The sequence below is a fragment of the Prosopis cineraria genome, unplaced genomic scaffold (genome assembly GCF_029017545.1).
Source record: "Prosopis cineraria cultivar Desert tree isolate PC_DT_omini unplaced genomic scaffold, ASM2901754v1 PC1958, whole genome shotgun sequence".
Lineage (NCBI taxonomy): Eukaryota > Viridiplantae > Streptophyta > Magnoliopsida > Fabales > Fabaceae > Prosopis > Prosopis cineraria.
The window spans coordinates 1-25,425 of record NW_026557283.1 but is presented as its reverse complement, the minus strand read 5'-3'; the positions used below and the strand labels follow the sequence as shown (position 1 = coordinate 25,425).

Sequence of the window (25,425 nt, the reverse complement as noted above, 5' to 3'; positions counted from 1 at the left end):
ATAATGGTGGCAGTAGCTCTTCAGGTTTGTAAATCATCTTTTATTGGACTCATCTTCTCTTCCTCCTCCTCCGTTTGCTGAGTTTGTGCTTTTGTAAATTAAGAACAAAAGAAAGAAAATTGCATTTGGGTTTTGTCTCTAGGCAACCATTAGTTGATGGAGTTTTTACATGATATCAGATACCTTAAGATTTTTTCTGAAATTTTATGTTATTGATTATAGTTACCTCTTCCTTGATTGCTGGAAAAGTGGACGGCTTTGGAATATTACTGACCATCACCCAAAAAAAAAAAACAAAAAACAAAAAAAGTCAATACGTGGGAGACGGGATGGCTTATTTAATTCTGTTTTTTTATCGTGCCGAGCGCACCTCTCTGGGGGAGGTCATAAGAACCTTTGGGATTCCGTCGAATGGATAGTTTACCATTGTAATCCACTCCGGCAGTTGCACTTGCACTTATTTTAATGTTAACATTGCGGGCAATCCTGAGATTAGCTACTCATGATTGGCATGATTATACGCTAGGATATCCGACTTCCTAGGAACCAGGCAAAGGACTAATTCCTTGTCGTGTAAGTAGTCAACTTTGAATATTAAGGAAGTCAACAGGGTTGACAAATGCCACTGAGGATGTAATGCTGTTAAATTAAGGGTATCCAACTTCCTAGGAACTTAATTTGTTTCTTTAACTTTATTCAAGGTTTCATTTTGATTAAGAGGTTAAAGGGCAAAACACCTATCAACTTTTTCTTGTGGCACCCAATATCCTTAAGTGAATAAGGGTGCAAAAATACTCCTAAACTGGCCTTAATAGGTGCAATTTCCCTGGACCATTAAAAGGGGCAATCATCTGTTAATTTTATTGGGTGGGTCCTACAATCATGTTTCCTTCCCTTTGATGTGTTCCTTTCTTTCTCTTCTCTCTGTGGTTCCTTCCCTTTTCTTCTCTCTCTTCCTCTTGCTTTGCCCCCCATTACTCATGGGCATTCCACCATTGAGGTTGTCAATACTAATTTTGAACAACCATGTTGTCGGGGGAGCGATCTACCTTGAACCTTGAACTTTGGTGAGTAGAGAGGGAGAAGGGAGACTTGCCGATAGAGTCAATGGGGTTGTGGAGAGTGAGCTCCCCAGGTCTTGTACGCATGGCTTTAGGCTTACAATGGGAGGTGAGAATAGAGAGGAAGAGGAAGGTGGAGACGAGAGAAAGTAGAGGGGTTGGGGTGGCAAGCTTTGGTCATGTTGGCAGTCATGGGGGGAAGTGGACGGTGAGGAGGAGCAATTGATGTTTCTTGTGCTTGTGTTTATGACTTTTCTTTCTCCTTCTACTCTTATGAGGAGGTGGTTTTTGCATGTCTTCATTAGGTGCTAGTGTCTCTGCCACCACCGCTGGGGTTAGTGTTACTGTGGCCATCAATGGTGAAGAAACATGTGATGGTATTATTGGTGCTTTCTTTTTAGGCGTTGGGGCTGGTGCTATCACTCCCTTCACAGTGGTCTTCCTTTTATCCAAATTCTCTGGTTTACTTTGATTTGACTTGAAAATGGCTGATATTGTACAATATAGATGTGGTCGATGAACTTGAGCAACGTAGACTCTTTAGTTGCTGTGAAATTGCGAAGATTGTGAATTAGCGTTGGAAATCCAAATATAGACTTAGGCGTTCAATCCTCTCAAGCGGGACTTCTTAGTCTATACTGAATACGAGGCTTAGCTTGATGTGGTCCGGAGACTCTGCAAGAAGTTGGTGGTGTTGCATGAGTCCAGGAGTCAAGGAAATGGGAAGAAGAAGAGGAAGAAGTCCAAGTCGGATTTCACTTGCGTGTTGAGGATTATGGAGATTTATGAGTTGGCTTTGAAGCAGTGCAAAGGTGATATTAATCTATGGTGGTGAGGGAAAGAGAGAGAGGAGAGAGAGAGAGAAGGGGAGAGAGAGGAGAGGAGAGAGCGAAACAGAAATGTTGAGGCAAGTGAGGGATGAGAGAGAGATAGAAAAGAAGAGGAGAGGGAAGTGGAAGGCCTATGGGAATTTGACCACTTGGCATGACTATGGGATGCATCCTAAAAAAAATAACAGACATTTGCTCTTGTTAACAACTCGAGGAAAATTGCAGCTGCTAAGACTAGCTTATGGGTATTTTTGCACCTTTGTTTACTTAAGGATACTAAGTGCTCTTGGAAAAAAAATTAATGGGTATTTTTGCCATTTAACCCTTTAATAAAATTAAGGTGTCTTTTCAATCTTCTAACCCTAACACTGATCATTTCATTGACAAAAGATGTTAGATAAAATATTCTCAAATATTGACATATTAAGTTTAATTTTTCAAAATAATATTGATTGGCAAAAAAAAAAAAATCATAAATTGGGACTAACAATATTAAGATTAGAGGACAGAAAAGATATTTTTATAAAATTAGGGGGCCAAATTGAAACTTTATATAAAGTAAGAGGACCAAAAGCATACTTTTGCTGATGTCCTTTTATCTTGTCATTAGCATGTTGTAAAATGATTAAATGACTGTATAGATACTAATATCATTTTAAAAGGTGCTCTTTGTGTGTGTCATTAGCTCTTTAAAAGTGCTATGTTATGATTTCAAAAAGATACTAATGTCATTAGTATCTTTTAATAGATACTAATACCTTTAGCATCTTGGATGCCTTATGCTAAAGGGCTGATTATTAGTGCAACTTTATGTCACTTTGCCTTGTGTGCACACGTGATTATTGGATTTTGCGTTTTCTTTTTTTTTTTTTATCTTTATCATGTCTTCTACATGCTTTTCTTGGTATATGTTCCTTCAAGGATTTTGCGGTTTCTAGACTGTCTAGTTGTGAATCAGCAATGATCTTTGTTCTTTGCAACATTAATTATGATTAACTAGATGTGGGGCTTGTGCCATGAGCACTAGGGTACTCATGTTTCCTACTCTTGCTCAGGCGTTTCTGGGAGAGGGTTGTGTAAAGTGAGCACATTACCTGTAGAAATATCACATACTGATAAATTGGAGTCAAGTTCAAGTCAGTCTAAGTTGGAAAGATCCAAAACAGAGAGACAGAGACATCTATGGCCTGAGGATGCGGCACAGATTTTTGATGAGAAAATTCCTGTCCAACAGAAGGTAATTCACTGTGATCTAGAAACTTTTGGCTTTCCCTACTCTCTTCCCTAGTTTCTGAGCATTCTTTCAACCCCCTTCCAATGGCTAATTGTAGGAGTTTTATTAGCTAGTAGCTACTTACTATTCTGCTTCAATTATTATACAACTGTTGGGTATTCTAAATTGTGGAGTTTTGACAATCTTTTTTTAAGCATAATTGGTTTTCTTGTGAGAAATGAGGAATTCTTTGGCCAATAAAAATTTCATTCATTGGAACCTTATGAACTCTTTGTGTGAAAAAAAAAAATGGTTAACGTTAGTTTTCAAACTCACGGTGTAATTTTTTCACATCATCATCATCATCTTATATTTTAAGCTTATAGGCATGAACCCTCAGTTGAATTTATAATTGTGCAGCTTAAATTGTTCAACAGAATAGCTACTGTAAAGGGTGATGGGACAGTAGAATTTGATGTCCCAGGAGACGTAGAACCTGAAGCCCTTAGGGTTCGATCCAAACATGTTGATAATGTAGTTGATGATGATTCACTTGATGCAACAGACCTTCAGTACATACCTCCATTACAGATAGTAATGCTTATTGTTGGCACACGTGGTGATGTGCAACCATTTATTGCAATAGGCAAACGATTGCAGGTATATCAAATTTTGCTTGTCCTTATATTTTTATATGATTTTTTTCACCCCCTTGTAGAAGTTGTGAGAGTCCAATTCCAATGGTTTAAAAAAAATGTTGTTCATACTTCATAGTAAGACGTTTTACTGAATAAAGAAAGCACCTTGCATCAACTGATGAAATTGGTCCCAGTAGTGATTCCTAGAAGGCTTAGCCTTGGGGTTTCAAGATGGAATGCTGACACCAAGTCCAGAGCATAAAGAAAGCGCCTCATATCAACATATTGCCACCTAACTCCTCTCAAATCTAAAAGAAAATCAGTGATAATTTTTTGAATTTGCTGGAAATGTATGCTAAAATATTGATAGTTCTGAATATTCTAAGTTGCTTCACAATTATTAGTAGCGTTGTGAAAACTTGGTGTTCAGAAACCATTGCCTTAGGCTTTTTCTGTGATTATGGGATTCCTTGGAGCCTTTTTTGAGCTTCATTTGGATGTGGATGTGTTATATATTTTTTTAATTTCTGTTATAATTTTTGTTATCTGTTTTTGAATAACAGATTGAGAGAATTTCCTTAGTTATTGAGATTTCTCTTGATCTGATTTAATTGTAATCACTCTGTTATGAGGAAATAATATCAGGAGAATGCCTAGGGAGGGTTGATAGAGGCTTCCTGGTAGAGCAGAGAATAAGGCCAAGCCCATCAAGTTGTCTATTTAAGGGTCTATTTGGGTAATGTTCAAAAGTACACTCAAACCACATTTGGAATGTATGTTTGCCAAATCTAACAAACAGTTGTATCCTTGAAATGGATTTTTGTCGAATATAAATTGAAAATCAAACACACACTAAATCTTTTTTTGGACTCGTGATAGGGCTACCTCCTTAAATTCATTTTTATTTTGACCTCACAAAATTGAGGTACTTCATATCATTGGATTAAATTTAAATCTTAAATATGTGTTTGTACTTTAAAATTATGATTTGTATTACTTATTTTGGATTTTAGAACATTTTCATTTGTCTTTAAAGCATAAATATATAATTTTATAATGACAAACTTAATTTTTAAAAAATAAAAATTAGGCTCTTAGACCTGGTCTTGAGCCCAATCGATAAAGGTAGGGCTTGAAGAAATAGTCAATTATTGGGTAATAGGACTTTCATGCCCAAACCCATAAGGGTTATGTCTATATGGGTTGAGCCTGCTTGTTTCCTCACTCTACTTCTTGGTGTCATTCACTCTGAAAACATGTATTGTGAGTGTCCAATTATTCTTTCATAACTTTCATGCTATAAAAACATTTGAATTGGCATATCAACCTTCTTTACAGGTGATAACTGAGTTAGATGACACCTTTGATATTTATGCATTTACTGAATAATCAATTACGTGATTCTATTGGCAAATGAACTTCACCTTAATGCTTCTTGTATTCTTTATATCTTATCTATCGTGCTGCTTAATAAAGTATGAGCAGATAAAACTTTGGTGTATGTCACTTGTAGATTGTCAAGGCTAAGTAGTCATCCCGTTGGTAGATAAAGGAAATTACTGCTGCAATTCTCTTGGTTTACAAAAGGAAAGACTATATTAGAAGAAAACAATGCATTGCAGGCAGACATAATTCTCCTTTTCTCATTTTTATGATCTTCCCAGCAAATTTTCATCTTACCCTTATTCTGTTTTAATTCTCTTATATGTCTTAGTCAGTCCACGTTGTAGTGTCCTGAAGTACATGCTTTGGCTGCATTTTAGCAGGTCAAACTTCCAAAAATTATTTTAGATTGGGATGCAACATTGAAATGATACTGGGTGTTTCATGTCTTAATGGCATTTGAAAGTCTTTGTTTAAACTTTTGCCTGATATTATATGCTGTCTTGATTATTGCTCCGCTTTTACAGCTTGAATAAATGCTATTACTCCATTTTCATTCCTAATTGCTGCAGCATTTGTTCTTTGCTACCCAGGTTAATGCTTTGTAATTATCTCCTTCCTTGCACAAAGGTTTTTACTAGCTGCTAATTGATATTGAGTATACTTTGATACGTTACTCCAACTTCTATTGGTGAAATATATTTGCTTATTAAATTGTTCAAATAACTATCTTACAGAAAATTATGTGTCCAGTGAAATTTGAAGTTATAAATTTTCGGTTTTGTTGAAGATTCTGAGTTAAAATTTGAGGCTTTTATATGCATTTATGTGCAGGACTATGGTCATCGTGTTAGATTAGCTACTCATTCAAATTTTAAGGAGTTTGTCCTGACAGCTGGCTTGGAGTTTTATCGTTTAGGCGGTGATCCAAAAGTCCTTGCTGGTTGTATGTACCATAAACCCATGTACATTTCTACTAAATTATCTGCGTGATCATTGTTTATCAGTCCTCCTGCTCTTTGTGTTTTGGTTTTGTATTTGTGGTTGAAACTGGTTTAAGGGTATTTTCTGAAGAACCTCTGACTCAGCCTGTTTCAAAGTGCTACTGTATATGGTGCATTTGGCACGCTGTATTAATTTGGCTTAGGTGTTTCTTGATATTATTGCATTGCATCCTTGTCGGGGCTTTTCACCTTAATAATGTGCAAGTGTGATATGTGCATGTTTATCCATTAATTTTTTTTTCCCCTTTTTATGAAAGAATTTTACAAAATATTCTAATTTGTTAGATCTTTCACAGTTGGTTCTCATAACCAAATGGAATTTTTTTTGTCCCGTTGTCAGAGACTAAATTGCATTTAGGAAGGCTGTGCATGTGTGTGCTTATATTTTCATTTTTTTTTATTAGATACGAGCCATTGGGACTACTTTACAAGCTTGTAGTGCAGGACAATCAATTTCTAGCCACTCCTTTTTTTTTAAAAAAAAAAAATTACTTCCTTAGCTATGTAAGCTGTTTCAAAATATGTTTTGAAGTCTTGTGTTTTTTTTTTTTTTATTTTCAAAATCTTTGTCACTTTAAAATTTCAACGAGTATTAATTATTTTTGTAAAATTTTACCCTTCATTAATTACAACAATCATATGTCAACTGATCTCAAATACTCTTTCTTCATTACTCAACGATATTTTAGTCAAATAACATAAAATTTTACTATAAATCTCTATTATTGTGCATGTTATTACATTAACCAGTAGATGCTTTGAAATGGAGGTTGTATCCTCTTGCTTGTCCTAAAATTCGCCATGTCCATCTTCTATGTCTTGTTTTCTGTTATCTTTAGAGCAAGTGGCAAGGATAAGAAACGTTTGAGTCGCAAGAAAAGTTTGTGCTTGCCCGCTTGGTGAGACCCATTGTTACTAGATTGTTTGAACTTTATGTATGTGTATCTTAAATCATTGTAAATCCTGCTTTATTAACCCCCTTGTGGTTTTGTAACTGTTTCTCTTTTAAGTTATGGATGGCTAAAAAATTGGATGTGTACTCTTGCCAAGAATTTGGCTGTGTAATATATTTTCTTCACCCTAATCATTTTCTAGGCAGCAAGCTCTTTTCCTCCTCGAATGAAGCTTGTTTTCCTGGAATGGTCTAAAACAGATGTCTGTTGATTTAATCTGTCATGAATGTTCTACCAAAAATATATATATATATATATCTGTCATGAATGAAGTACTCGTGGAGTTCAGATCATGGGATTATAGTCTTCTTTATAATTATTTTTGTATTGTAACTTTCCATTTTCCTTTCTGGAGCAGATATGGTTAAGAATAAGGGCTTCCTGCCATCAGGACCTTCTGAGATACCTATTCAGCGAAATCAGATCAAGGATATCATCAACTCTTTGCTTCCAGCCTGTAAGGAACCTGATATGGATTCTGGTGTCTCCTTCAAAGCGGATGCAATCATTGCCAATCCACCAGCGTATGGTATGTTTTCTTGATCATTACATTTGAAAATATAATGTATTGAATTTGTGCACTGATAATTGCCTTTCAAGTTCTTGTGATGAATTAGGATCTATCAAGCTGGCATGACTGTAATTTCAAATTTAAAGATTTAGACAAAGTCTTCAAGCCAAATGGGGCATGGTCATTACATTAGTAGCTTCTGTGGGTCAAAATGAAGCAATATGCGAACAGGAGAATGCAAACTATGCTTCAAGCTTTGGGTGGTGACTTTTGAAACTCAGCAAAGGGATCATTGTCAGGAATAAAGTAGAACTTTGAACAAATAAAACATTTATATAGAAAGGCTGTGCTTCAAATCTATGATTATTCCTCTCCCTTAAGCACTTGCAAGGATATGTCATCGAAGATTCCTGTTAGGAGTAGGAAACCCTAGCATTTGATTAGATTTATTTTATCTTTTTTTTATAAATTCATAGGTTTTATATTATCTTTTAAATTAAATTAGTTTGGATTAGGATTTATAGGATTTACCCTATTGTCCTATTTTATTTAGGAATGTCTTATCTTATTTAGGATTATTTTAGATTTTATTATTTAAATAATTGTACCTAGGGTTCTATAAATTACCCTATTTTTCTCTAATTATTTGACCTTTTTGATGAATTGAATAAAGTCAAGAATTTTGTGCTCACTCTCTCTCTCTTAAATTCTTCTTGCCCCCTCAATTTCTCTTTGTTTTCTCCTTCCTTTCTTTCCATCTCTCCCTTGTCCCCTTCTCTCTACTTCCTTCCCCTCCTCCATTTCCATCAATTTGGCATCAGAGTCAGGTCATCTTAGAATTGTTGCCTGAGAGTATAGTTGGGACAAAATCACTAATGACTAATACCCCTTAAATTGTTTTGAGTCTATGATACTTTAATAACTAAAGAGGTCCATGGAGTCCCATTGGCAACTTTACTTTCTAGAGGAGGTCTTTTAAGCTGGGAAGAATAATGGAAAATGGAAGACTTTATCAGGAGTTGGGAACCTTAGGATTTGATCACATTGAATTTGTGTGATTTTTATTTTAAATTCTTAGGAGTTATATTATCTTTAAATAAAATTAGTTTGGATCCAGATTTGTAGGATTTAACCTGTTATCCTATCTTATTGGGAATTGTCTTATCTTATTTAGGATTATTTTATATTATATTATTTAAACAATTGTACCTAGGGTTCTATTAGGAGCACTATTTTTTTTTTATGAATTGAATAAAGTTAAGAATTTTGTTCTCATTCTCTCCTCCAAGTTCCCCCCCCCCCAATTTTCTCTTTGTTTCTCCCTCCTTTTCTTTGTTTCTCACCCCTTTACCTTCTCTTAACCCTTTTCTCTGTGAGGCGATTTTCCTTCAATGCACCACAACAAAGGGAGGAGGAGGAGAAGAAGAAAAGAAACAAAAGGCCCTCAGCTTCAGTTACCCTTCGAATTGATGTTTAAACTTAAATTGCCTTCTCTCGCCCAAGGCTTCTGCACAGAATTTATGGCTTGTTCCATTGCTTGCACTTAAAGGTGCTCTTGACAGATAGAACTTTTCATTAACTTAAAATCATAATTTGTCTGAACCTCTCAACCTAAATACTGATAGATGAATATTGGATGGAAGAAAGCTTCCATATTATTCCCTTGAATCTTTGGCATGTTTACAGAATTCCATTTTATATAATTCCATAATTCCATTGATTGATTGCTGATTTTAAGATCCATTAAAATATTTCTTTTATCACTGTGAATCAAAATGGTCTGGAAAATCTGCCTCAGAAAGAGACCTTGAGCTCCATCAATAGACTATATTTCTCATCATATTCTAACTTTAGTTGCAAGATGATATGCCATGCTGTCTTATATCTCACTGGCTTCCAGTTTTTTTCTTTTCTTGTCCCTGCTAGATAAGATATGTTATCATGGAATAATTGTTGCTTCTACTTTCTAATTTGGTTGCTGTTTCTATACTGCTCTTTTCTTTGTTTTTACTATGCCTTTTTCTGCCTGCTTGTTAATTATATTGTTTGACTGGTCTGAAATTGCAATATCCTTCTTTAGGGCATACCCACGTGCAGAGGCACTGAAAATTCCAATACATATATTTTTCACCATGCCATGGACGTAAGTCTCATCTTGGTAATGTGATCTTGTTGTTTCACAATTTCATTCAGTTATTTTTCAGTCTATTGTTTTTTATTCATGTTCTTTACCTATTGATTGTGTTAGTTTAAGTTTTGCGGGGGATTCGTATCTATTATATGTATTTTTCCTTTTCCTTCCAGTCCAACCAGTGAATTTCCACATCCTTTGTCCCGTGTAAAGCAACAAGCTGGTTACAGGGTGAGTTATTTAATTTGTATCTGTTATCATCTTCCTTTCATTCCCCCTTTTTTCGGTTGCCCTCTTATTTTGCTCAAAACTGATCATTTCTAACTCTTTCAGCTTTCATATCAAATTGTTGACTCATTGATTTGGCTGGGAATACGGGACATGATTAATGATCTTAGGAAGAAAAAGCTGAAATTGCGACCAGTCACATATCTAAGTGGTTCACAAGGCTCAGACACTGATGTTCCACATGCATATATATGGAGTCCTCACCTTGTTCCTAAACCAAAAGGTGGTTGCTTCAGAATATTTTTTAATGCTTTTTATGTCGTCATTTTATTAGGAGTTGATAGATACTGTTCTATATCCTAGCAGAGATTTCTTGAATCCTCTATTGCATGACTCTAGTGCTTTGTGTTCTGCTCATATTCTTTATGATAAAAATAATTAACTTCTATATATATTCATTCTTTTCCTTGGTCTCCCGTTGTGGTTAGATGTAATGGATAAAAATATCATTTCAATGAATAGAAAGGTCTATGGCATGATTCTCTTGACTGGCAATAGTTGTATCCAATGAGGATATTTCTCAATAACTTTTACTAGGTTGAATTCTGTTTCTCAATATCCAATATGGATGTTTTACTGTTATATATTAACAGTATGGTCAGTGTTGAGAAATTCAAACGACTAATTCTATATTCTGAAGCTTAGTCTTTTGGAATAAACATTAAATCCCTGTTTTTTCTTGGTTGGCAGATTGGGGACCAAAAATTGATGTGGTAGGATTTTGCTTCCTTGATCTTGCATCAAACTATGAACCTGCTGAGTCCCTTGTAAAGTGGCTTGAAGCTGGTGACAAGCCCATTTATGTTGGATTTGGTAGCCTGGTGAGTCTTCTTACACCCACTTTTTATGTCTTTTATTCATATATGAATTCTCTGTGCTGAATCTAGCTTTAGGAATATGGTTTGGTGACTCATCATTTTTACTGAGTGACAAAATGGATTCTGATGACAAGGTACCTCCTCAAAGTATCTATCAAGTGTTATCTTGCTTCCATTTACTTTGATACATGGAGTAACAAGCAAAGTTGTATTGTCTATTTTTAAAATCAAGGACCTTAGAACTATTATTATCATGAGAGTTACACAATCTGAGTTTTTTCCTTGTCTATTTTTTATTGTTGGATTAGATTGCAAATCTTGACGCAATTGTAATAAGGTTTAAGGATTTATATTTTTGTTTTTTGTTTCACCCCATACTAGGCATTGTAATCTATTTTAAAAGCCACTGCGAGTTAGTGACCTTCTGGTTATTATGACTTGCGGAATGCTGAATTTTGTGTTTGTTTACCATCCTATAGTGTCGAGGAATTACTGAAAGATTTTATATCTTGAGGATCAAATGTTTTATTTTGTTTGAAAAACTTTTAAGGCTTGATAGGAAAGAGAAATCAGACTTGTTTTACCTCATTGCTTGTCACCGCCATGATCTTATTACAGCCTGTTGAAGAGCCAGAAAAAATGACTCAAATAATTGTAGAAGCACTGGAGAAAACTGGGCAGAGGGGCATCATCAATAAAGGATGGGGGGGTCTAGGGAATTGTAAGGATATTGCTTATTCTTTCTTCTCCTATGATATTAATTAATTAATTAATTAATTTATTTTTGATTATATATGCTTCTTCCCAGTGGCAGAACCAAAGGATTCAATATACTTATTGGATAATGTTCCTCATGATTGGCTATTCTTACGCTGCAAGGCTGTGGTAAGATTTTCTAGTTTGTTTACTCTGGTTCAGCACGTTATGATAGTAACCTAGATATTGCTGAATCACCAATTTTCTCATAGTTGAAATAATGGAGAACTGCTTTTATCGGGAAGGGGGGGGGGAGAATGGAGAACTGCAGATTCATGCTAAGTGCAGAAAAGCTTAGAATTCTGTGGCCCAAAAGGGGAAAAAAGAAAATTTTAGAATTATCAAGTCCATTTTGAATTTAGTAATCTTTACTTTAAAAGTTAGGTTTTCTTTAATTTGTTTTGAATTATATTTGATCTTATCTTTTATTTTATCTTATTTAGGTTTAAATTATTTTAAATAATCATTATATTTGATCATGATTTTTAATAATTGTACTTAGAGCTCTATAAATAGCCCTAAGGTTATTTCAATGTTAGACCTGTTTGGTCTATCAAATAATATACAGAATATATTGTTGTCACTCTCCCAATTTCTCTACCTGTCCCTTCATTCTTCTCTTATCCTCCCTCCTCCTTTTTCCCTTTTCCTACATCATGTAATTATGCTAGTTTGTAGCAGTTGTGGACTTTTTGTGCTCGCTGACTAAGTTCTTTTGGTTCAAACTTGGAAGGGTATGTTGGGCTATGGCTTAAACAACCATATAGGGGAGTATATGTTGTGGTGACTAAAAAATTTGATCAGTGCAATCCCATACAACTATATAGGGTTGATTTTTGTTGTAATAAACTGCCTAGAGTATTCTAGTGTTGAACATTTAATGGAGTTATATATACTACTCCCTCCATTCCAAATTATAGGGCACTTTTGAAGGAGTTTTTCCATCCCAAAATATAAGACACTTTGGGTATATCAAGGTTTCATTAAATGTATCAATTCCAATATTACCCTTTCTCTCTCTGTAATTAATTTTCGTCCATTCTCTTTTTAATATATTAAAAGATGGGTATTTTTGAAAGTTCATATTTTTGTTTTGGAAAGATAAGGTTGTTAAGTGTATTTAATGAGGTTTATTGGTATGTGAGATTTTGTCTAAAAGTGTCTTATAATTTGGGATGGAAGGAGTATTATAATTAATTTTGGCCAAACAAGCAAGAAGCAATACAGTTGAGTTGAGATTATAATGAATAAGCTAAAGTAATATAGCAAATAAAAATTGCAATGCAACCAGCCAACCACTAAGGACGTCACTATGGAATTGGACTTTAACTTCTGGGGAACTAATTATGAACTTGAGCTATGACTCTTTTCATTTGTAATAGTGATCATTACTTTACTAATGTATCCTAATAATCTGTTGGTCTATTAGTTTGAATCTAATTAACCATAATTATCTTTCAATCGAACTGACATTAATCTAACTTGTTAAGCCATGACCTTAAACTATGACAACCACCTAGACCTATTTCTAATCTCGATATATCATGTTTAACTTCTTAGTTCTAGAATTAGATTTCACTTGTCCGTCCTCACCTAGCTCCAAGGATTAGATTAAGAGATTGTTAGACAAACAATCCACAATAAGCAAAAAGAAGATTGACATGAATAGGAGTTCAATCTATAACTATTAATCAAATACACAAAGTCATGGAACAAATGTTTGAATAAATTTTCCGTGGGTTAGGATACATCCTTACATCTAGCTTGGGGATTTAGCAATTCATATATGAAATGAACAATAAAGATGTTCTAGAATCCCAAAAAATCGATTCAAAAATAAAGGAAAAGATAAACTTAGAATTGACTGGTGGGAATGATGTTCTCCGTCTATCTCTCCTTGATTTGCCTTCTTTTTCAATCTTATCCTTGATATCTCTGTTTAGAAAGGCTCCAAAAGTGCTTTAAAATGAGTTCTAGCTGCTTCTTGGATGACCAATGTTGAACCCCCCCTTTTTTTATTGTCCCCCAATTTATGGATGCTTTACTAGGTTAAAACTGAACTCCGCCTATGTTTATAGCCGGTCCCAAGCCCGGGTAAAGGAGGAGGGTTGTGTTAGGCCATCAACAGCCAATGTAAAAATTTGTTGAATCTATCATGAACATGGACAATAGACGTTATAATGTTAATGCTAGGTCGTTGCCCGTAAGTAACGCGCTGCATGGCTCGAGTACAGTGATAAGTGAGTTAGAGCCGCTGCATCGGCGCCCGGATGTAGTGTTAAATGAGCAAGGGCTACCGCGTCATTCTGGACGCACGCGGCTAAAGAAGTTAGTCCATAAGAGCAAAATTAGATTTGGTACTTGGAATGTTGGGACATTAAATTGTAAATCTGTAGAGGTTGTAGGGGTTATGATTCAAAGGAAAATCAATATCCTTTGCTTGCAAGAAACAAAATGGCGTGGAGAAAGAGCTAAGGATATTCAAGGTTTCAAACTTTGGTATACAGGAAAAGTAAGTGCACGCAATGGAGTAGGCATCATTATAGATAAGGAGTGGAAGAAGAACGTTGTAGAAGTTAGCAGAATTGGAGACAGAATTATTTCTTTAAAAATGATAATTGGACGTGAGACTGTTAATATTGTTAGCGCTTATGCGCCGCAAGTCGGGACAGAAGCCAGTCTTAAGGAATTATTTTGGGAGGATCTGGAGGGGTTGATTCGACACATACCACAGAGTGAAAAGATTTTTATTGGAGGAGACTTTAATGCGCATGTCGGGAGGGAAGCTGGTCAGTATGCGAGGGTGCATGGTGGTTTTGGTTTTGGAGAGCTAAACAATGAAGGGCAAACTCTTCTTGATTTCTCATTGGCATATGATTTTAAATTGCCAACACTTGTTTCAAGAAGAGAGATGAGCATCTCATCACTTACAAAAGTGGAGCCTCAAGGTCGCAGATTGATTTTCTTTTGGTTAGGAACACAGATAGAAAACTTTGTAAAAATTGTAAGGTGATCCCTGGAGATGCTGTAACGACACAACACAGGGTCCTAGTCCTTGATGTGTGTATTATGAGTAAAATCCAAAAACGTCGACAAGTAGTAACACCAAGGATTAGGTGGTGGCAATTAAAAGGTGAGAAGCAAGATATTTTCAAGCAAAATCTTTTGGATAAAGGAATTTGGGATTCTCAGGGAAGTGCTAACATCATATGGGAGGATATGGCTAAAAAGATACGGGAGGTTGCAAAAGTAGTTTTGGGAGAATCGAAAGGTTCTGGTCCGAGAGATAAGGAGTCTTGGTGGTGGAATAATAGTGTACAGGACAAAATCAAGTATAAGAAGAACTGTTTTAAAGCCATACATTTGTGTAACAATGAGGAAAATTGGGAGAGGTACCGTATGGCTAAGAAGGAAACTAAGAGAGCCGTGGGTGAAGCTCGTTCCAAAGCTTTTGAAGAATTTTATAAGAACCTTGAGACGAAGGAAGGAGAGCAAAATATTTATAAGATTGCCAAGAGTAGGGAAAGAAAATCAAGAGATCTAGAACAGGTAAGGTGTATTAAGGATGAAGAGGGAAGAATTTTAGTTACAGATGATGAAATTAAAAATAGATGGGAGACTTATTTTTCTAAACTTTTCAATGATGGAGAGGATTCATCTAGTAACTTGGAGGATTTAGTAACTGGTGAAGGAGAACAAAATTTGTCATTCTATCGAAAAATACGTGATAAGGAGGTAAAGGAAGCTCTTAAGAAAATGGCAAATGGTAGAGCTAACGGACCTGATTGTATATCTATCGAAGCGTGGAAATGTTTAGGTGAAGAAGGGGTGAGATGGTTAACTAAGTTATTTAATGTGATTTTACGGTCCAAGAAAATGCCTGATGAGTGGAGGAGAAGTACATTAATTCCTATTTATAAAAATAAAGGAGATATTCAGAATTGTACTAACTATAGAGGGATTAAACTCATGAGCCACACAATGAAATTGTGGGAGAAAGTAATTGAGCACAGGTTGAGATTGGAGACAAGTATTTCTGAGAATCAATTTGGTTTTATGCCAGGTAGATCAACTACAGAGGCGATTTATCTACTAAGGGGATTAATGGAAAAGTATCGTTGTAAAGATAAAGATCTACACATGGTTTTTATTGATTTGGAAAAAGCTTATGACCGTATACCAAGAGAAGTGCTTTGGAAAGCGTTGGAAAAAAAGGGAGTACGGATTGCTTATATTAAAGCCATACAAGATATGTATGAGGGGGTAAAAACTAGTATAAGAACGCCTAGTGGTCAAACAAAGGATTTTCCTATAAAGATTGGACTACATCAGGGATCATCTCTGAGTCCTTATTTGTTCAACTTGATTTTAAATGTTTTGACGGAACATATTCAAGAGGAAATCCCGAAATGTATGCTCTTTGCGGATGATATAGTTCTTATAGCAGAGACAAGAGAAGAGGTTAATTGCAAACTTGAGTTATGGAGGAGGACATTGGAGTCGAAAGGTTTTCGTCTGAGTAGAAGTAAGACGGAATATTTATATTGTAAATTTGGTAAAGGACTATTCGAAAATAATTTCGAAGTGAAATTGGGAGATCAAATTATACCTCAAGTGGAAAAGTTTAGATATTTGGGAGCCATTATTCAAAATGATGGCGAAATCAGTGGAGATATTTCACATAGAATTCAAGCTGGGTGGTTTAATTGGAGAAAAGCTAAAGGAGTTATTTGTGACCGTAGGGTGCCTAATAAACTTAAAGGAAAGTTTTATCGTACTGCTATCAGACCGGCAATGTTATATAGTAGTGAATGCTGGGCTCTAACGGGACAGCAAGAGCATAAAGTTGGAGTAGCAGAGATGAGAATGTTACGATGGATGTGCGGACATACACGTAAAGATAAAATTCGAAATGAGCACATACGTGAAAAAGTGAGGGTGGCACCTATTGAGGAAAAAATGGTAGAAAATCGGTTGAGATGGTTTGGGCATGTACAAAGAAGACCAAGGGAGGCACCAGTGAGAAGAGTGGAACATATAACTTTGAGTCCGATTAAGAGAGGTAGAGGAAGGCCTAAGAGAACACTTTTGGAAGTTGTTGAACGTGATCTCTTAATTAATAATATTTCTAAAAGCTTAATAAATGATAGAGCACAATGGCGTCTTGCAATCCATGTAGCCGACCCCACCTAGTGGGATAAAGGCTTGTTGTTGTTGTTGTTGTTTGTTGTTTACTAGGTTAAAACTGCTCAAAAAGCTCGTCCTTCTGATCAAAACTGATGCCAGGTCAGTCATGCACCATCATGACTGGTGCCAGGTCTTCTCGTAACTTGTCTTTCTGCCATCCACAATCCTAATCTGTGTTAGATCAAGCTCAACTGGTGCCGATTATGCTGCTGTGCATTTTGGCTTGGTTTGATGCGATTTTGGACTTCATTTCATGTGATTATGTTCCTGATGGCTTCTTGCAAGTATTGATGGATGAAATCATGTGAAATACCCTTGAGATAGTCATATTTTGCATCAATATTAACCAAAATGGTGCCGATATAAGTGTGAAAATTGCACTCATTACTATGATATGCATTTATTACAAGGTGGTGGTCATACTTGAGTGTTTAAGGCATGGTTTAAAACATGATCACTCAAGAATTCAAGCCAACCAAGCTGTCTCTTAGAGTAGGTTTGATTATGAGTCTGCACATTGAGAATTGCAGTTCTTGTCAACCATGCGGGATGAACCTGCCCTTGCAATTCTATTTGTTATTTTTGGAAGATATAAACCTTCTCTATGGTGATTATGTAGCATCGACCTTGTATGAACTGGTATAACTGAGTCTATTTGGTGTTGATGCTGACTAAGGCAGCTGGATAACCCTTCCTTTTTGTCAAGTCATATGTTGACTAATTGATATATAACTAGCTATTTTTCTCATCAGCTTATTGCAAGTGCTTAAGTTCCGTTGGTAGTTTATACTACTGGATAAGGCCTATTTCATATAGCTGAGTCTACCTAGTGGGATAAGACGTTGTTGGAGTTCAATGCAAAAAGGATAGTAAATTTATACTTGCATCATTTTTTATTGTTAGGTGTGGATTATAGTTTGTTATACCTTTGTTGATCAGTGACTGCACAATGAAATCTTATACAGTAACGCTTGAATGTCTTTGCTGCACTCTTTGGATGATAAGAAGGGTGTGGGGGACTGCATTATTTAACAAACTAAAGATTTGAATAAAGCGATCTGAGTAGAATTCAAGCTCTTGGCAACATTAAATGATTGAGACTTGGCTGTGCCAGCAGAAGATTTATGTTCATTTTATTAATCTTAATAATATTTATAAATACATATATTTTCCATAGGGTTATGTTTCGCCGAGTTTCTTTTAGTGTTTTTTATATTTTCCGTAGGGTTATATTTTGCCAACTTTCTTTTAGTGTTTCAGTTTCTCCTGATGAAATTTCATGCATAATTTTTATTGGATAAAATAGTAAACAAAGGTGACATTCAGGTTCATCATGGAGGTGCTGGAACAACGGCTGCTGGGTTAAAAGCTGCTGTAAGGAATTTGTAGTTTCTTGAATTCTTTATATAATATTATTTGGTTATGCTTTCTTCTTATTGTTGTACTTTGTGATAGTGCCCGACAACCATAGTTCCTTTCTTTGGCGATCAACCGTTCTGGGGTGATAGAGTACATGCCAGAGGAGTCGGCCCTGCACCTATTCCAGTTGATGAGTTTTCACTGCCCAAGTTAGTCGACGCAATAAATTATATGCTAGATTCCAAGGTGAAAAATAAATTCTCTCTACTAGTCAATTTATTTAGTTTGATCCTACTGAAAGCCTGGAGAGAGCCAGAGAGGAACCTGCTTCATCCAAAAGAAGATTGTGGGGCTAAAATCTTATGGCTTTGTCTATTTTGGCCTGCGAATTATGCATTCGTAATGTTGATTTGTGAATATGTGGATTGTGATAAGAAAAATCTAAGCTTACGAGAAGTCTTACATGACTACAGTATTGCGATTGGGTTCAGTGCAAAATCTGGACCGTCCTGATTTTTCAGTTTTTATTTTATATTTTATTTTATATTTATTAAAATAAAAAATAGAAAATTTTAATAAATTTATCTTATTATCAATCTAAATAATACAGATTTAATCTGGATGGTCCAAATTAATATTAATTTTTTTTAAAATTTTTATAAATTGGCTATCCAGACGTACTTAGGATCCAATCTGTTTAGAGTATGTTTGGATAGTCAATTTATAAATTCTTTTTAAAAAAATTAATATTAAATTAGATTATCCAACTAAAATGTGTATTGTTCAGATTAATGATAAGGTAGATTTATTATAATTTTATAATTTTTTAAAATAAAAATAAAAAAATAAAAGCAATAAATCTACACCATCCATATTTTTCATATGGACAGTCTAGATGCTCACCAAGTGATGAGCATCAAAATTGGACTCCTATGGTATCATAGTTAAGTTTGATAGTAATAAGTTGTTGCACTATGTTGCTCAAGGATAATTGAATGAACTAGTTTAACTTACTGCTTTGAATATAGGGAGAAAATGGAATTTAAGTCCTATAAGAAGAAATTAATTACAGTTGGGTCCTTGATAAATTTTTTTGAAAAAACAGTTGTAAATATCGATTTAGATAGTTGCAAATTTAAAAGCTTCAATTGCAAATACGATGTTTGAATTCTAAATATAACAATTAGTTTGCAATTCATATTCTTGTTTATAACTGTTTGAATTGATATTTATAATTTATTTAATGGAAAATTTTGTTGAGAACTTAACTGTCTTTAATTTATCCTTTTGAAACTTTATTGTCATTCTCTCTTGTGCATATGCTTTTGAAATTCGTGTTGCCAGGGAAGGGTGGGGGGTTGGGAAAAATATTGAAGCAGCAGTTAGCCGCATAGTAAGTTTGCTGATTGAAAATGGAGACTGCCTCTTTTTCGAGCTTTGCATAATAATGCTAACGAATTGTACATCATAGTTTGTCCGAGTTTCCAATTAGATGTCTGAAGTGGGAAGTTGCTTATAGGATACCCTATGCCTGGGACACGGTTCTATGGAGAGGTGCTTATTTGTGCCCTTCCAGTATTTCAATGAATCCAACAGTAACCCTTTCTCACTATGAGTTCGGGGTCATTGTGGTCAAAGGTTTGGATATAATATAGAAAAATCAAGTGGCAGCTTGTTAGACCCTAGGGACTCATAAGATAAACATGATTGTTTGTGTTTTCATATCTTGGTTTTAGCAAATTGTTTGTGCTAGATTTGTTTGGCGGACACATTTTTTTTATAGCATGGTGGACACCATTTGCGATGCACAAGTTTGAGACCCTCAGTATATGGTTAATATATCCAATCACAGATTGCAGAAGCTCTTTATGCTGGATTTTCATGATTAAACTTCGTTCTGAGTTATATTTGTTGAACAAGCTAGTGAGTTGTATGTATACTTCCTTTTAAGAACTTGTGAGCTGACATTAACCTTGCTGCCGAGGGATTAGGTGTTGAGCTAAGCAATTCGATTTTGATGAATGTTGTCAAATTTGATATGGTGCATTCTGGAATAAGCTAACTATCATGTGTCCTTACGCAAATATCATGCCAGGTAAAGGAACGTGCAGTAGAACTTGCCAAAGCCATGGAAAATGAAGATGGTGTAGAAGGAGCTGTGAAAGCATTTTTTAAGCAGCTTCCTCGGAAAAAACCAGAGCCAGAGCCAGAGCCAGAGCCAGCGCCCTCAAGTTTTTTATCTATAAGTAGATGTTTTGGTTGTTCTTGATTTGATGCAAATTGTTCAGTCCCCAACTCATTTCATCTATATTTTTAATTGATGCTATGATCATAAGATGTGCTCAACCCTTCTCCCTTACCATAAGGTTACTGATTACTGTGCATGCTTTTCTTGACAAAATTCAATTTTAGTGTTGATGCATGTAATTATTTTAATTCGGGATGATTGATACTTAACTTACAGTACGATCGGAGGTTGAATTGTACTTCTTTATTTTGTTTGCTTTGATCAAAGCAGTATATTCATTCTTTCTTAATTATTACTAATATACAGTGTTAAGGGCTTGTATTTTACATCCTTCAAGATCAATAGACGAGGTTTCGTTTTTGTCATCTTAGTTCTTTATTTACCATCAGCTTGTCACTGGGAATATTATTACAACTTACATGGTTGGCGAACTTGTTTGTTGATTTCAATGCAGTGGATTTAGTGTAGCAATACTTTTTAAGTGAAGCAGTATGGTTCTTTCAATGAGGAACTTGTGCTCCGGGTTTTTATTTTATTATTATTATTATTTTTTTTTTTTTTTGGGTCAGGGGGAGGGGTGGTGGGATATTATATCCCATCACGTGAGCATCATGTACATAGAACAACTTGCAGCAGAAAATGTTGAGACGTGCACCTTAACAAGTTTGGTCTGTTAATAATTAAATGTACTCCTATCCCAGCCTATTCCCCACAACAAACATTTGAATTAGAATTTTGCCTTTGGCAGTCTCCAGGAATGCATGATAATTTAATTTAGAACTTACTAGTTTTGGTAAATAATAATTTATTAATTAAAGAATAATAATTACATTTAAAACTAAAATTATAATAATATAAATAAATTGTTCCTTTTTTTTGTGAAAAGTTATACTGAATAGATTAATATGGCTTGTTATATGAATATGCTTTCTATGTTTTATCTTGGCTACTAAAATTTGATAAGTTTTTGAGCTCAACTATCTTATTAATTTATAAAGTACAAAATATTAAAAGTAGATGTTGCAAAGTTGTAAAATTTATATATGTAATTTTTTTTTTTTTAAAGTGAGGGGATATATTTGCACCTTTCACTGTAATATAATGTGACCATTGCCTTTTTGATAAGCCAGCGTTTAGACGAAATACTAAAATACTGACAGGCTAATTTTCATGAGATATGTTAACACTAAATTACAGCAAAAGTCAGAAGAGTGATGTAAAGGGGATAACTGATTGGATTGAACAAGTCTGGAAAAGGACTTGAAAGCAAAGGGGGCATGCAAGGAGTGGGCAATTGCAAGGTGGTGGCAGCGGATAATGGAGACTAGAGAATGAATAGGTAGAAGTATGGATGTTAGGAGTCACTAGGGGCTTAGCCCCATAATCTCCCAATTCGAAGTGCTCTGTGGTCAGAGCATTTATCGGCGAAAGGGAAGGAAAGAGCCAACAACTCATCCCATCCATTATTACTGCCCAATGCTCTCTGCACAATGCTCTTACTTACTCCCAACCTTCTCTTTCCATTTTCATTGGTCCCTTCTGCCGTTATGCTCTTTCAGCCTCCCTCAATCAATGCTCTCCTCTCCTCTGTTTTCTCTGCTTTGTGTTAATCAGGATTTATGCTCCCTTCGTTCATAATTATAAGATACTTTTGATTGATTTACATTTACTTAATGAGATTTAAATTTACATATTCTTTCTATATTTACTCTTAACTTTTAGTTGGTGCAATGCTACAGTAGAACCTTAAAAAATAATTCAATCTTGCTTTAAAGTAACATTTAAATAGGATTGGAGGGAGTATATACTCTTTCCAGTCCCATATATAAGTCATCTTTTAAAGGAAATTTATAGTCTTTTTCATAAGTCAGTTTGCATAAAAAAGTTTGTCATTAATAACTTTTTTCTAATCTTATCCCTCTGTAATTTTCGATGAGTAGAGAGTAAAAAATTGCACAATTGAGAACCTCATGTTGCCAATCTTAGCCAGGGACGAGGGACATAAGATGTTTTGTTTGAGAAATGACTCTCCAAAGGCCCTTAATCTGATCAAGGATGGAAATAATGATGTTCATGAAATTTGGAACTTGATCCTTGAAATGCCACAATATGTTTTCTCTTGATTGGACTGTTGAACTTGGATTTCTTCGGAGAGAAAAACGTGGAAGTTGATAATCTTGCAAAACTAGCACCGGCACTGCATCCCTGTCTTCACTTTTGCTTGTTGAGAATCTTGGTTTTCTTCCTTCTTTTTTTGTAGAGTAGCCGATTTTTTTTTTAGTTTTCTTCATTTATAATTTATTTTTAAAAATGAGTCATTTAATAAAAATTAATTATAAAATTTTTTTAAGATAATATCAATAATTTAAATATTGTAATGTAGTTAGAAAAAACTTATAAATAAAATTGTAGGTAGTTTCTTTAGACTATAATATAAAACATTAATAACTAATTTACGGCTCTAAAGTATATTGATTGAAACTTTAATTTCTTAAAAAAGATTTACATCTTTTAAATTATATATTCATTAAATACTTTATACAAGGTATCTTTTTTTTTAACACATCATTAAAAAAAAGAGTAATAAATAAAGTAGAGATATAATTTAAAAAATAATTATAAAAGTTATCAAATATTTTATATTTTGGACCACGTAAAATTTTTAGAACATGTCATTTTTATCAGGGTTAATAAGTGAATAAGACCCTGAATTATTACTCAAAAATTGTCTTAGACCCTGAACTTTTAAAACATATAAAATAAACCTGACTGTTAACTTTTTTAATACTGTTACTGCCTATGCAAGTATTATAATAATTAAGATTAAATTTGTAGAAAAATAAATCATAAAAATTTAGTAACAGTATTAAAAATTTAGTAATTAGGATTTATTTTACATATTTAAAGAGTTTAGAATTCAGAATGATTTTCAAGCAATAGTTTAAGATTCTATTTGCTCATTAAATCTTTTCATTATGGTCAATCTATGCACGAAATGGAGGGAGTAGTTTCTTGGTGTCAATCTATGCACGAAATGGAAGCATTTGTAATTAATTTTTTAATAGCGAAACTAGTTGACGAGTCAAAATGTGGAAGGGCAAGTGATGAATGTTGAATGGTGGAAAGAACTACAAGGGGGCAATAATTATGAAGACAAGAAGCCAAAGAAACGCTGATGAAACGGCGAGGCTGTCAGAGACAAGTTGGGAACTATGGGGTGGCATCATGCTAATACGAAAACAAAGTAATTGGTGGAATGAATCAAATGCTGTGTTTGGGAAGCGCGAAATGTGTCTTATCTCTTCTCTTCCACTTCCCAAGCCCATACGCACACCTCTCTCCATCCCTATTCTCAACTATTTATAGCTCCCACCGCCCGGTTTTGCCATTCTCAACACTGTGTATTGATGGACATGGAAGATGAGGAAAAGGCAGTCCGAAGGGTGGGAGACGGAGAAGAAGAATGTCGAGTTTTCCAATGCCAGTTCTGTTCAAGAAAGTTCTACAGCTCTCAAGCTTTGGGAGGACATCAAAATGCCCACAAAAAAGAGAGAACGGCTGCCAGAAAGGCTAAAAGGGCATCGGAGTGCTCCTCTGCTTGCCCTCCCCTGTTCCTCGCTTCTCACGCTTCAAGTCTTCACTACCTCCAACCCCATCAGATTTTTTACCCTTTCAGACCCAACGCTGCACCTACATTTGGCGGCAATTCTCTGTTTTGTGAACATGTTGGCGACAGAGGCCTGGGGAATTGGCACAGCAACATGTCACTCACAAGCGACGACCACAGCATTGGCATCTTGAAGCGTTGTCAAGAGAAAGATCAAAATCTTGATTTGACTCTGCGCCTATAGGCTTGTTGAGATGAAATAATGCATCGTACTGAGCAAGACTGCTCTTTCTGGGTTTGGTTTCCTCCCCATATACCCATACTATGTACTATGACTTTTTTTTCCCCCCGCCAGATAAACTGAGGTTGTTGCATTGATTGAGAATGAACAAGAAGATTTTTATTAAAAGATAGTGTGTAAAAGTTGCATCGATCTTGTGGGTGAATCCCAAAAAGGAATATAGTGAGTGTGGAGAAGAGTGGACGTGGAAGAGCGAGTCCGGAAGGGCGTTGGGAGTAGAAAATATAAATGCTGAAGTTGATAGCACAGCATCAGTACTAATTCCGAGTGAATTGAATATTTAATGGCGGGGACCGTTGACCTTGTGGGTGCAGAGAATGTTGATTTGAAGGCTCCAGCATATATTTGCACTTGGAATGTTCACAAAATTTTATTTTATTTTTGCTACATGTTGTTCTAAAACTTTAATGAGTCCAAAAGAAAAAATAATTATATTTATGTTTTTTATCCTTAACTCCAACTATTAATGATGAGTTAAATTTAAAAAAAATATTTATATCAATAAATTTAATGAGAGATATCATATCAGAAAGTCAAAAAGATATAATGGGGAATATGTGATAAACTCCTAGGCTACACAGCAAACTAGATTAATAAATGTAAGGATAAGATGGAAAAAAATAATTTTAAAGGTTTATATTTTAAACTGGAGAAAGTATAAAATAATTTTTGACAAAATTATAAATAGAAAAAAATTACTAAATAAACTCTACAACTTTATTTTTTAAAAAAATATAAATTTTAAATTTTTTTAAAAAATATCTTTTATTTAATAAAATTAAAAAGAAAGAATATAATAAGAAGGAATGATTAATATTGAAAAATATATATTTAATAAACTTTTTTTAAATTATTTTATGTTTTGAAACACTAAATTATTTTCAAAAATTTCATTCACAAATTACATTTCAAAGTTAATATTGATGTGAGACCACTTAAATACATCACACACATGCAACTAACCTGAACAAGTCATCACATTATCGTAAACACACAAATTCACCATTTGGGCACAGCCACCGAATTACAAGAGATAGAAATTCATAAATTTAACTTCATAAATTTGGATTATTCACACGTTCATCATAGTCATCATCCCATGGATGATATCAATGAGGGTAGAATCAAAAGTGTATA

At 34.7% G+C, this 25,425-nt stretch overlaps 2 protein-coding genes across 2 annotated transcripts; both read left to right on the top strand.

Moving 5' to 3' along the window:
* Positions 1–5: 5 nt before the first annotated feature.
* On the top strand, positions 6–20,708 carry LOC129301204 (sterol 3-beta-glucosyltransferase UGT80A2-like; the record flags this gene model as incomplete). Its single annotated transcript, XM_054939782.1, is given in 15 exon segments — positions 6–24; positions 2,947–3,128; positions 3,525–3,764; positions 5,960–6,071; positions 7,441–7,611; positions 9,674–9,682; positions 9,685–9,736; positions 9,898–9,955; positions 10,058–10,235; positions 10,703–10,833; positions 11,449–11,551; positions 11,639–11,715; positions 18,100–18,147; positions 18,229–18,378; positions 20,228–20,708. Coding segments are annotated over 15 exon segments (1,704 nt in total), but the record flags the coding sequence as incomplete, so codon positions are not given.
* A 2,920-nt stretch (positions 20,709–23,628) lies between these two features.
* On the top strand, positions 23,629–24,486 carry LOC129301203 (protein LATE FLOWERING-like). The gene has a single exon (XM_054939781.1). The coding sequence runs from the start codon at positions 23,788–23,790 to the stop codon at positions 24,229–24,231; it is 444 nt and encodes a 147-aa protein (XP_054795756.1). The 5' UTR covers positions 23,629–23,787; the 3' UTR covers positions 24,232–24,486.
* The last annotated feature ends 939 nt before the right edge of the window (positions 24,487–25,425 follow it).

Bases quoted from the DNA above. Each gene is read 5' to 3' on its own strand.
- LOC129301203 (XM_054939781.1), top strand. From the start codon at position 23,788: ATGGACATGGAAGATGAGGAAAAGGCAGTCCGAAGGGTGGGAGACGGA.